This window comes from Limulus polyphemus, unplaced genomic scaffold, assembly GCF_000517525.1.
Source record: "Limulus polyphemus unplaced genomic scaffold, Limulus_polyphemus-2.1.2 Scaffold1622, whole genome shotgun sequence".
NCBI classification, from domain to species: domain Eukaryota; kingdom Metazoa; phylum Arthropoda; class Merostomata; order Xiphosura; family Limulidae; genus Limulus; species Limulus polyphemus.
The window spans coordinates 137075-151717 of record NW_013667232.1 but is presented as its reverse complement, the minus strand read 5'-3'; the positions used below and the strand labels follow the sequence as shown (position 1 = coordinate 151717).

The 14643-nt window shown below is 34.0% G+C and overlaps 1 protein-coding gene across 1 annotated transcript in view; it reads right to left on the bottom strand.

The window, feature by feature from the left end:
- LOC106464340 (prolyl 4-hydroxylase subunit alpha-2-like) overlaps positions 1–14643 on the bottom strand; it is a 34160-nt gene that overhangs the window by 13867 nt on the left and 5650 nt on the right. The window contains exons 2-8 of the mRNA XM_013924470.2: positions 10946–11060; positions 9129–9305; positions 6999–7147; positions 5653–5841; positions 2426–2586; positions 1675–1702; positions 1050–1117 (exon numbers count right to left, since the gene is read on the bottom strand). Coding sequence (XP_013779924.1) covers positions 1050–1117; positions 1675–1702; positions 2426–2586; positions 5653–5841; positions 6999–7147; positions 9129–9304 — 771 coding nt within the window. The 5' untranslated portion in view covers position 9305; positions 10946–11060. The remainder of the gene's footprint in view (positions 1–1049; positions 1118–1674; positions 1703–2425; positions 2587–5652; positions 5842–6998; positions 7148–9128; positions 9306–10945; positions 11061–14643) is intronic.

Below are 14643 nucleotides of genomic sequence, written 5' to 3'. Positions count from 1 at the left end.
AAGAAACACAAAGTTATCACATAGAAACTGTCGTGTCACATTTAATCAAGAAACACAAAGTTATCACATAGAAACTGTCGTGTCACATTTAATCAAGAAACACAAAGTTATCACATAGAAACTGTCGTGTCACATTTAATTAAGAAACACAAAGTTATCACATAGAAACTGTCGTGTCACATTTAATTAAGAAACACAAAGTTAACACAGAAACTGTTGTGTCACATTTAATTAAATTATGAAACAAAATCATACAACAAAAACATATTGTGTTACATTACATTAAACTAAGAAATATGAAAAGATAAATATAGTTAAAACCGCATAGGCGACGAAAATACAACTAAATAATAAGTTGAACAATTGCCAAGCTGTACGATCTGGCGAAGGGCACTAGCTCGAAACGTCACTCTTCTTTTAATAAATAAATATAATTAGCTTGGCGATGATTGTTTCACCTATTATTTAATTTTGTTAAGAAATATGAAATCCTACTGCTAGAGTATTAATTGAATGAAATTAAGAGGACACTACGAGAATTTTCATTCCTTATTAGATGAATATCTAAAATGCAGAAATAAATGTTCAATTAATAAGAAAGATCTTAGTTAAAGAAAAACATGTTAAATAAAATCAATAAAACAATGTTCAATAATATTTAAATCAATTTTTGCTATTATTACATGAATGCCTTTTCTAAGCTGGTAAAGTACGATTATAATTAATTGTATTTATCATAAGGCATTAGCATTAGGCCTATTGTATTAATGTGGTTGAAATACTACTATTATGAACTATTTTTTAAAAGAAATCCCAAAGGACTGAATAAGGAATATAGTGGCTAATACTAAGGTATTATTACATGTTTAATTTATTATAATCATCTTAATTATTGTTCTAACAAATGGGTTATATAAATATTGTTCAACCCACTATTGCGTTTGTTGTATTCCAACCATCTCCTGGAACTCTTCATTGAGTGAAATACTTTGTCTGCAATCAATATAGCTAACGTAGTGTGGTAGAAATACTATTATACACAGTTCTACTTGAAAAGGCCCCAAAGGACTGAATAAGAAATAGTGTTTGAAAAATATGACAGGCATAATACTTATGTCTAATGACAAATAATTAATTATAAAGATTTTTTTCTCATGAGCGCTTGCTGCGTTTCCCTTTCGTTACACATTTTATTACATAATCTACTCATTTTCTGATCACATTGATAAATTATAAACAGGCTATACGTAAAAAAAAACGTTTTTTTTCGTTTGTATGCTTTTAATCACAAAGCTGCATAGTATTTATACGGCCAGCGCAGGGATAGAACCCCGAATTTAAGTATTGCAACCACTCAAGTTTTTCATCGTTTTAATTTCGTTGTTCTTCCCTTGACGTTGGACATTAGGGGGGGGGGGGAGTGGGCATTATCTGGTATAACGTGCGATTTATTGCTTTTATATTATCTTTTCGTGTTACTTAAGTATGCACGCTCGATTCTAAAGTCAGTTTAGACAATTGTACTGTGATCGAGCTAGTTCCCTGACAGAATAAAAAAAAAAAGAAATTTAGAAATACAGATAATTAGGTAAAACGAATTCCAGTTTTGCATATTAATTATTCAATACATACTATGATAGTTAAAAAAAATTAATTATAATTTTACGTCCCTACCTTTTCTTTCTTTCAAGATTTCGTTATGCTGAAAACAAAAGATAAATACATGAATTTCATCAACTCCTCTATAATAAAACTGAAAACAAAAATAAATACATGAATTTCATCAACTCCTCTATAATAAAACTGAAAACAAAAGATAAATACATGAATTTCATCAACTCCTCTATAATAAAACTGAAAACAAAAGATAAATACATGGATTTCATCAACTCCTCTATAATAAAACTGAAAACAAAAGATAAATACGTGAATTTCATCAACTCCTCTATAATAAAATTGAAAACAAAAGATAAATACATGAATTTCATCAACTCCTCTATAATAAAACTGAAAACAAAAGATAGATACATGAATTTCTTCAACTCCTCTATAATAAAACATTTAAAAAAATGACCAAATAGATGCATAAGAACAATTTCCACAAAAACAGAACATACAGAGAGACAAAAGAAATGCAGGTAATATATAGGAGAAAAACTTTAAAATTTAATATCATTACTTATTATATTTTATTTAACAGATAAATTCACATCTAAAACGAGAGTAAAATGTTTGACATTTTCTTGAAACCAAACAGTTTCTTCTTTAGTGAATTTTTTTATTCTTATCAAAAATGATATTTCGACTTTTATCACGATTGAAGCTATTTAATAGAAAGACCTTAAACTGTGTTTAATTGATTGCACAAGTCTATATAGTCTAATCTTTTGCGAAACTAATATCAAAACCAAACCCCAAATCTTACCGCGTAAACGGCTATATCTAAAAACGCCTGTATTTCTTCACGACTGACTGTTATATTATGCTCGTCTTCCGCTTTTGTTAACGCAGTCTTAAACCAGTCAATCGCATTATCGTAGTGGCCTTGGTTGAAAGAGTTCTTTCCCAAATACAGGCAATCTCGTGCTGTATAATTAAAAGGACACAAAGTTACTTTAAACTTCTAAAACAAAACATATGAACTGCACTCTAAATAGATGAACAAGAAGACATCCATGACCGGTACTTAGTAATCGCTACATGGAACATAGGATTTGACGATATATTTGACAATGAGTTTCTAATATTAACGACTACCTGAATAGACAGCATCCACTGGTACAATTCACAATATAAATAGAAGAAAAGAAATCCCTATTCCTAGAATTGGTAGTAACGAAAACTAGTACACCACAGGAAACCCACAAATATGGTAAAATACCCCAACTATAGATCAAACCACCTCAGAAGCGTAAAGACAGACTGTCCAGTTTCCAGACTGAGCAATATTTGTAATATAGAAGTTACTAAAACATCTGAAGACGAGCACATCAATAAAACCTTCCTTGGCCTAGTGGTTAGGGCACTCGACTCGCAATATTCGGGACGCGGATTAAAATTTTATCATCAAATATGCTCGCCCTTTCACCGGTAGGGAAGTTATAATTTAACGGTTAGTCACACTATTTGTTGGTAAAAGAGTAGCCCAAGAGTTGGCGGTTGGTGGCGTAGACTAGCTGCCTTCCCTCAAGTCTATCACTGCTAAATTAGGGACGACTTTGCGCGAAATTCACAACAAACCAAACAACCTTCCTTGATAATGGATACCCAGAACACTTAATAAAGAATAAGCTGAAGAATATAAACATCAAAAATATGAAGAAAGAAAGTTACAGACGCTGCCATTTTCTCGTATATCAGAGATATCTCTCGAAACACAGATATGTAAACAGCGTTCAGAAGTCACAACACAATACGATCACATCACACACTAAGCCACCCAAAGAACCAATGGAGAATAAGTATAATATCATTACAATATGCCTGGTGAATGTGTAATGCAATACATTAGAGAAACAAAATGACCAACAAACGTTAAAATTCAGGAGCATAATATACACACAGGAATACTATCTCTAATATCCTATCATGCCAGAGCATAAAACCATACAACAAACGGGAATAATACTAATGTAATGAGATATGTGAAATAGACACAAGGAAACGAAGAAACCTTATACATCCTCATAACCAGTTGCACAAAACCAAGATAGGCCTCTTTCAATTATTGGTCGAATGAAGACCTAATGGAGAAAAGACTGGGCAAATGGATAACACATCAGTTTTTATATCAAAAAGATCCAAGATCCACCACCACAGCAGCGAGCGGTCCTTCTTAGAACTTCTCTGAAGATGCAGCCGAAATGTAGAACATAGCCCGGTTAGTAAATAGTACCTGACAGAACAAAATAGTAACTAATCAATAACTAGACTTATGTGATCGTACAAGATATAAACCATGACAACAATTGATATTATTTCTAAACGACCTCCCCATGAATACTAAAATGTTTTAGTTATTGTGTTCCATTTAAATGTTATTTCATATCATTATTATGGAAGAAAAGTGAGATGAAGTTACTAACTTTGATTCTTCAGCACCTTTACCCTCAGTGATTCGGCGGTAAGTCTAAAGTTTATAGTGCTTATAACGCTAAAACTCGGGTCTCGATACCCGCGGCGGCATAGCACAGAGAGCCATTATGTAGCTTTGTTCTTGACAATAAAGAAACAAACCTGCATTACCCTATTTCTGGTTCTACCTTACCTAAAATAATATAGCCATATTTCGACCCCAGTCCTGTAATCTGGCTTATTGTCATTAAAACTGGAAATGTATAAGGACAGTTGTTTACTCTATTATAAACAAACTAAGGTACCCGTCCTTTGTCCGGGTTATAAACTTTACAAATGTTGGAGTAGATGCTATAATAAATAACACAAAAAATCATAGCTTTCGCACAATTTATTTATAACATATTATTACATTATTCATTATTACCTCACCAAAAGTTTTGTATAAGCTTTAAGAACTCACTCACTACTTAAAACATGCTATACACTGTGCGATGGTCAGGATGACTTTGTAGGAAGTGGTCGCGCCGAAAGTAGTGGCTGTGTAAGTGCTTTCTGTTACCAGCTTTCAACACCCACCTCTTAATGTCCTTCCAAAGTGTTTCACGTGTTTAATTAATTGACGGTTATTGATCTCAGAAGTGTCTTACGGGCTGAAGTTGAAAGGTCACGGGTCAAGAAACAGATCTTCACATCAGCCTTATGGTGGCTGTTGGAGTAGTAACATCGGCTGAGTTTATGTATTATTGCATAGTGACGACCATTTTTAAATTGCATTCCTCCGTAGAGAGTGCTGGCGCACACTCTGAGATATATAAGACATTTGCGTGCCCTCCCCGTACACTGTGTGTATGTTGTGTTATAGAAAAGTTAATAATTGTTGTAAGAACGTGGCGCCATATATGAATTTAGTTAACGTTAACTTACGTCAAAAGATAATAAATGCTGAATAACAGCAATAATGGGAAATTGAGGGGTTGTGAACCTCAATTAACATAACCTTTATTATCCAAATTATCATCCCACAAAGTTTGGTTGAGATTGGCCCAGAATACTAGGAGTAGTTAGATAACAGACAGACAGACACACAAATTGTGAACCTCAATTAACATAACCCTTATCATCCCAGAAAGTTTGGTTGAGATTAGTCCAGAATCCAAGCAGTAGTTAGATAACAGACAGACAGACAGACAGACACATTTTTGTGCTTTATGTATATCGAAGATAAAACCAATACAAGCGATGCTTATCATCCCAGAAAGTTTGGTTGAGGTTAGTCCAGAATCTAAGCAGTAGTTAGATAACAGACAGACACATTTTTGTGCTTTATGTATATCGAAGATAAAACCAATACAAGCGATGCTCTGGTAGGCTCATGAGTGTTAGAATACCTAGTAGAGGTAACTATAAATTACAAAAGAAAACTCGAATTTAGTTTACAGACGAGAAAAATATTTTTTTCTTAGTTATATTGTATTTTCGAGACGGAGATTTTATGCGATATTCATTTGTTACTCACATATGATTACATATATTTCTGTGTTTTAATTCATAATCAATATCTACATTTCGGCCTACCTGTCAGTTGTTCTTCTGCTTGAAATGGAGATATCGGACCATTACTTTGCAGAAAGCCTCGAACCATGGCAGACATGTTCAGTTTGTACGTCTCTTGAAGAAGAAGCAGAGCATTAGCAGCGCCGTGAAGATCACTTTCTTGTGGTAAGTAGAACGCAGATCGGAAGTATGATATGTTAGGCACATAATCTGAAACAGGAAAAGCGCTAAATATTCAGCTTGTCCATTAACCATGGAGAGATGCAAGCGTTAACTTCGTAACTTGATGTTCCTGTAACTCACACACCATTGTAACCATCCACATTAAGTGTATTTTATTCATGTCTACTACCTTGACTATTAACCTGTTCCTTTGAAATATTAGTTTGTTTGAACGGATGGAAGACAGACATTAATCAGTCCCCTATCCTAGCAACCCTCGATTAATGTGGTTTTCACCTTCGTTTCATATAAATATGTATACGTATTAGATGCAGATTATATTTTGTTTACAGGAATTGAAAATTTCTAAAGAAATTTGATCAATTTAGAATGCTTAGGTAAATTGTGCTTATCATTGCGTATGTATATTAGGAATATGGACATGTGACGTCACTCAACAGTCTACTCAGTTAGTGTTCTTAAAGTGATACTTATTATTTTCGTAAAGGGGAATCAGTAAATATAAACATATGACGTCTTTCGACACTACTTACTTAGTGTTCTTAAAACGATACTTATCATTACATACGTAAAGAGCAATAAGAAAATAAGAACTTATGACGTCAATCAGCACTATTTCAGCCAGCGTTTTTAAAGTGTTTTTCAACTGTAATATGTGCAGTTTAGAATGACTGACTGGGTTGGGTGCGAAGAATGTGACTTTGATGGAACACAATTGACATTCTTTGAACAACATTATTTATCATATTTGTATATAGTGAATGTAGTTATTTTTATATGATAATGTCTTATTACAGATTGTTTGATATATCACATAAATAACACGAAACATGCAACGTCTGAGTACTCAAGCGCCACTTAACAACGATGCATGTAAACTAGACCTTCAATGAAACATTGAAAATCATAGTTCATACCCTAACTACGCTAGTCGAAAGGAAAATTAACAAATTCCAAAATTTAAGCTATTGTTGACACTCATAATTACTGTTTTTTATTATATGAGTAATTGTGAAATGGTTATTGTTTATCAGTTTTGATGAAACGAGGTACCAGTTGCTTCAGCCTTATAAAAAGCTCCAAAATAAATAATTATTTTATCACCCTCTTTTTTTTTCTGGAGATTAATATTTTAGGTTATCCTCTAAACATTGTACACTACATCTAATGTCCTTGACACTGACCTGGTGTAGCCATGACCTGGGTGCTTTCTTCCACTGCTTTCAAATCGATTGTCATTCGTTTAATTAAAGAGTAAGCCTGGATCGGATTGGCTACATAATCTGCCATCTCGTCTACCTCCTCTCCAACAGATCTTCTACTGTTGATAAATCTGTAACAACAGTTCAACGGCCAATAAAACAACCATACAACATTTCCGATATAAAACAAAAACATAACAATACCCATCTCTCCTTATATTTAATAGAAAAAAATATTTGAAAACAAAACGATATTCAATCTAATTTCACGAATAACGAATTTTTTATTTATTATGCTGATAAACTTCCATAAACAAAAATATGCTTGATTTCAACCCAGACTGTGTTTTCTGCCACGTATTTAGTCAGTTAGAAGACGACCCGAGGATGGAGTTGGTCTCGAAAGTTCACTATGGAAATAGCATCCGTGGTGAAAACTCATCTCAGTTGTCTTTGTTTGCTATGGTTCCTTTCTGGAAGTTTAGAATGCACGTGGGATTTTCATCCATTCGTAGTTCAACAAGAATGAAAGTCAAAGGCTCTAGATCAGGAACTTCATTTCAGATTTCAAAATGGGGCAACTTTTACTGGCGGTTCAGAGTAGCCCCTTTTCTAGATTTATAAAGGGTGTCATCAGGAGTTTCAGATAAGGAAAAAAATCGTTTGTTTTTTTCTATACTACTATGTTTTTGATTTCGTGTGTAGTATGTACATACGTACCTAGGATAGGATTCGTACATACTGATCTCTGTTGGATTGTTTTACGATAGGGCATTTTTACTATATCTATTTAAAACATTGTTTCTGATTTTACCTCCATAATCCAAACAAAAACTCTCACTCTTTCACAAAGTGATGTTCCTGATTCGATCCTTTTTTATTTTACATGTAATCAAATCTAAGCCTCGCGTTTACATCTGTCAGTAATCTCGTGTAACGCTGAAGCAATAGCTTCATATTACTAAACTTCAGCTGTTGGCGATTCTCTTCGTTTAAAAATCACATTAATTTTTATGGAAGTGACAGCGCGATTTATTTGCCTTTTAGTTCTAAATTCGAAGGCATTCGATCAAAAGCTATAAGTCACTTTTATGTCGGACAATGAAGTGTATAACGAATCCTCAGTCGTGATGTTGGAAAAAGTATCGTGTAATGAATCCTCAGTCGTAGGTTGGAAAAATATCGTGTAATTAATCCTTAGTCGTAGGTTGGTAAAAGTGTCGTGTAATGAATCCTTAGTCGTAGGTTGGTAAAAATATCGTGTAATGAATCCTCAGTCGTGAGGTTGGAAAAATATCGTGTAATGAATCCTCAGTCGTAGGTTGGAAAAAATATCGTGTAATTAATCCTCAGTCGTAGGTTGGAAAAAATATCGTGTAATGAATCCTCAGTCGTAGGTTGGAAAAAATATCGTGTAATGAATCCTCAGTCGTGAGGTTGGAAAAATATCGTATAATTAATCCTTAGTCGTAGGTTGGAAAAAAATATCGTGTAATGAATCCTCAGTCGTAGGTTGGAAAAATATCGTGTAATTAATCCTTAGTCGTAGGATGGTAAAAGTGTCGTTTAATGAATCCTCTGTCGTGAGGTTGGAAAAAATATCGTGTAATGAATCCTCAGTCGTAGGTTGGTAAAAGTGTCGTTTAATGAATCCTCTGTCGTGAGGTTGGAAAAAATATCGTGTAATGAATCCTCAGTCGTAGGTTGGAAAAATATCGTGTAATTAATCCTTAGTCGTAGGTTGGTAAAAGTGTCGTGTAATGAATCTTCTGTCGTGATATTGGAAAAAATATCGTGTAATTAATCCTTAGTCGTAGGTTGGTAAAAGTGTCGTGTAATGAATCTTCTGTCGTGATATTGGAAAAAATATCGTGTAATTAATCCTCAGTCGTAGGTTGGTAAAAGTATCGGGTAATGAATCCCCTGTCGTGAAGTTGAACAACGTACCGTACAATGAATCCTCAGTCGTAGGTTGGTAAAAGTATCGGGTAATGAATCCTCAGTCGTAGGTTGGTAAAAGTATCGTGTAATGAATCCCCTGTCGTGAAGTTGAACAACGTACCGTACAATGAATCCTCAGTAAGTATCTACACCAATATATCAATTACTTACTGTTTTATCACTTCGATATGTTTTTCCACCCCTGATACGTAGTCCTGAAGAACATTGATTATTGTATGTTCGGACTGCAAAAGGTTGATCAAACTAGTGGTTGCTGTGAAATACTCGTGAGATACTGCTGCCGTAACAATCAGCAAAATCCCCAATACAGCTGATAGAATCTTCATTCTGTGGGGATAAACATTTGTAGCAAAATAACTCCACGAAAACAAAGCTATCTTTTTCTATATTTATAGACAGAAATACTTACTTTGTTCTCCAGTCATAATTATTATTAATATTTTGTATACTACGAAAGTTTGATTTATCTAAAGTTGTTAAAAATAAAGTCTGTTCGCAAACTAGGTGAGTGTTAAATAATAACATCAATAAAAAAAACGAGTTGTTTTATCACTATCAATCACACGACAAGAACAATGACAGTAACATAAAACCAGTTATTTTATCAATATCAAGTTTTATTAACAACAATAACAAAAACGGCTTTTTTAGCCGTCGTTAACTAAGCGTCAAATATAAGGAAATTAAAAAAAATATTTTACAACTATCAATAGTTAAAAATAACAACATTAACTTTACTACTGCAACGTCACCCATAACGACATTAGCAATTATCAAGTTATTTTACTAATATCAATTACATGTTAACAATAACGACATTAGCAATTATCAAGTTATTTTACTAATATCAATTACATGTTAACAATAACGACATTGAAAACAAATGAATGGTTTTGTCACTACCAGTAACGACGTTAACAACATTATATTTACCACTATAACGATATCAACGTCGAACGAGTTCTTTTGTCACTATCAAGTGTCAATAATAACGAAATCAACAACAAAGCGAGACGTTTTATTATTATCAAGCTTCAGTATAATGACAACAACAACATACGAATTATTTTACCACTATCAATCGTCAATAATAACGATATTAACAACAATCAAGTTGTTTTATCATTATCGAGAGTCAATAATAAAAACACTGGAACACTTACTTAACTGGTTCAGTTCCATATCGGATAAGGAATATTTTCACTAATTTCTAATTTCCAAGTTTTAACTGTATATCTTTCTTACTTCACAGGCAGTTTTTTGAGCTTCAGTATAGTGCGACTGCAGAAGTAATGACTATTATTTATCTTTCATTTTTTAACGTTGATATATTGAAATCAGTTGAGCTTCAGTATAGTGCGACTGCAGAAGTAATGACTATTATTTATCTTTCATTTTTTAACGTTAATATATTGAAATGCTTTCTTAACCTGTGATAAGAATCTTTTCAGATTTATATTTATTTTTCGTATCTTGACACTGGCGTTCTTATATTCAATGTCATGTTCAAAATCTACAGTTATTCTATAGTATTTCAACACCACGGATCTCGTATCGGTTCTTCACTGAAACTTAGTAATACAAGAAACGCACTTTATCATTACAAACTGTTTTTACTTACTTATTAAATCAGAAAATAAGTTTATCTCAGTATTCTTTGAAAGGATAAAAGGCAACAATTTCTATCATTTCCATACAAGGAAAGAGGTACTCGGTCCAGTCTATCAACTTAGAAATATAACATGAACCAATAAAACAGACTTACATAACGTGATTCGTGTTAGAAATATAACATGAATCAATAAAACAAAGTTACAAATCGTGATTCGGGTTAGAAACACAATATAAATCAATAGAACAGACTTACATAACGTGATTCGTTAGAAATACAACATGAATCAATCAAACAAACTTACAAAACGTTATTCGGGTTAGAAACACAATATAAATCAACAGAACAGACTTACATAACTTCGATGACGAGGAACCCACTTTGAGACTAATAATGGCTGGAGACGGCTTGAATGGGTAATGAAGAAAAACTTTAATACAACCACAAATGTACAACGTTCCGACAAGTACCTGATGATGACAACAATATAAATCAACAGAACAGACTTACATAACGTGATTCGTTAGAAATACAACATGAATCAATAAAACAAACTTGCAAAACGTTATTCGGGTTAGAAACAATATTAATCAACAGAACAGACTTACATAACGTGATTCGTTAGAAATACAACAAGAATCAATCAAACAAACTTGCAAAACGTTATTCGGGTTAGAAACACAATATTAATCAACAGAACAGACTTACATAACGTGATTCGTTAGAAATACAACATGAATCAATAAAACAAAGTTACAAATCGTGATTCGAGTTGTGCTACACAATAACAGTTAAATCGTCGCAAGTCTCAACGAATTTTTGTTCTTTCAAAATCAGATGTAAAATTTATAGGATCGCTTTTACAAAAGTAGGAAAGGTATTATATAAATTGATGTATAATTACTTTTCTGAAGGGTGGAGAATTTGTTTTATTACACTTAACAACTACGTTTCAGCGCATTTTCAAAGTAATATTTCTAAACTCTTGTCCCTCAGATATAAAATAAAGCAGCGACCAATTGTTACCGTTAATGAAAACGGATAAAACCTACGAACCAAAAACAAGAGGGAATCCTAAATAGTCGCGGCACTTGAAATTCATTTATGCGGGATTAGATTTACAGTAAATTCATATACGAGACCTTTGTTTCCCTTTTTATTAGCTATACTTTTGTGCGCCAGCAATACCAAGCGTGGGATGCGCGTATACCCGTTTCGATTTTATTACACATCAGGTTCTTTACCAGCCTACCCTCAATTTAATTTTTCTTTTAGGCAGGATTAGAATAAATTAATCTACGAGACCTTGGGCGTGGTGAAATACATAAATCGAAAGAGGTTTGACCTCCCGAGTCCAAAATGGTAATTAGTTCTCAAATCGTGCAAGAGATGATGCAGCTATGAGCTAAAAGTTTGTACTTGAGAGAAAAAAAACAGCCATTCTATGAGTTGCTCAGCCGTGACTAGAAATTTAATTAAGAGAAAAATGACGTAAGTCGCCGTTCTTTGGTATATTTATGTGTATTTTTCTTCCATCTTTAACTTCAGATAAAACACATTTTGACGTGAACTCTTTAACTGTCCACGAGATGCATATGTTCATAAAACACAGCAACGACCAGTTGTCAGACAGTGCAGTCACCTAGTCACTTCTTGACACGGTCAGAGTTCACATTGGAATAGCTGTGGTAAACTAAATTCATATGTGTATTTTACTTTTAAGTTAATACAACGACGAAAACAAAGTTTGAAAATTTTATCCTTATTTGATATATAAATACATTTGTTATTTACTTCAACGTTTTATTGGCATAATTAACTTAGATTTCCCAAAATAAAGAAAATGTGTGTCAATTGGAAAAACTTGTAGACTTGCCTAATGTCAGCAACTGATTTTGTTGAAGCAAATACCGAGGTTCTACGTTACAAGTTGGTTAGTACATTCACCGTCAGTTGTGCTCGTTACACGTGTTAATTAAAAAATGATGATTCACTTTGTTGCTAGAACTCACGGAGAGAATTGTACTAGTTTTTGTTTTTGAATTTTGCGCAAAGCTACACGAGGGCTATCTGCGCTAGCCGTCCCTAATTTAACAGTGTAAGACTAGAGGAAACGCAGCTAGTCATCACCACCCACCGCCAACTCTTGGGCTACTCTTTTACCAACGAATAGTGGGATTGGCCGTCACATTATAACGCCCCCACGGCTGAAAGGGCGAGCATGTTTGGTGGGACGGGGATTCGAACCCGCGACCCTCAGATTGCGAGTCGAGCGCCCCTAACCACCTGGCCATGCCGGGCCGAATTATAGTAGTGACATAAACATACACAAAAAAAGGAAAATGGTGCATGTGTAATTGTAAAACTAGTATATAACTATTTCATGATGTACTGGAGTGAATAACAATTATTTAAAACTGGTATATAACTATTTCATGGTGTACTGGAGTGAATAACAATTATTTAAAACTAGTATATAACTATTTCATGATGTACTGGAGTGAATAACAATTATTTAAAACTGGTATATAACTATTTCATGATCTACTTGAGTGAATAACAACTATTTAAAACTGGTATATAACTATTTCATGATGTACTGGAGTGAATAACAATTATTTAAAACTGGTATATAACTATTTCATGATTTATTGGAGTGAATAACAATTATTCAAAACTGGTATATAACTATTTCATGATCTACTTGAGTGAATAACAATTATTTAAAACTGATATATAACTATTTCATGATCTACTTGAGTGTTTGTTTGTTTTTTTGAATTTCGTGCAAAGCTACACGAGGGCTATCTGCGCTAGCCGTCCCTAATTTAGCAGTGTAAGACTAGAGGGAAGGCAGCTAGTCATCACCACCCACCGCCAACTCTTGGGCTACTATTTTTCCAACGAATAGTGGGATTGACCGTCACATTATAACGTCCCCACGGCTGAAAGGGTGAGCATGTTTGGTGTTTGGGGATTCGAACCCGCGACCCGCAGATTGCGAGTCGAGCACCCTAACCACCTGGCCATGCCGGGCCACCTACTTGAGTGAATAACAATTATTTAAAACTGGTATATAACTATTTCATGATCTACTGGGCTGAATAACAATTATTTAAAACAGGTGTTTTAGTTTTGCTCAGTAATAACTCTCCGTTTTAAGCTCAAGTGACACTGGTAACACGTGATGAGATTCTAGAAGGATCGGGGAACCTCACGAACGTCCCAGCGTTTGCTTGACGCACTCTATTTTAGTATATAAGCCGGCAGATAAATTGCTAACGGAATAATCGAGTCAGGCCGTAAGTAAAGTGTGTAAATCATTGTGAATTATAGCGTGTGTTTAAGTTAAAGTGACTGTGGAAATTCTGTGTATTGCAAAGTAAGAAAGTACTTGTATCGCTGAAGTTCCCCGGGAAGAATTTTTACGGGAAATTAACAAACGACCAGAGATGTAACAATATTAATAACTCGCAGTTCTCGTTCTTTCATTTAGTACATTTCCCAAGATGGCAGCTGTTTGTTAATTTTGATGTATTCTTCAGTTAATTACTTGTTTTCGCGCTCAATACGAGCTCTCGTGACAGGAACTGAAGAACCAGCGCAATGTTTTACTTTTCCAAAAGTAAGAGCTGCATTCGTCTGAAACTTGTAACGATAAACTTAGCAACATTTATATCATGTTACTGTAAGAACTTTCAAAGATTTCACCTTTCGTTATTAAATGCAAGTCTCATTCCGGTGTTTGCTGTATGGTACGCGTGTATTAGATCTTTAACCCTTAAATTACCAACTAGTTTTTAGACCGCTGGACTCCACATGTTGAGTCATTTTACGTTGCCTGTTACAAATACTGTATGAAATGGCGGTGAAATTTGGACTTTTATAGTAATTAGTAGGATTAACTCAATATTGCTGGTGTGTGTGTGTGTGTAACTAATAACTATGAAAGTCATGGACCTAGAAACTATTCAGTGCATTTAATCCCCCTTGATCATTCTGGGTTTATTAGGACCCAATAGCCAAGAAATTCATGGACCCAGAAACTATTCA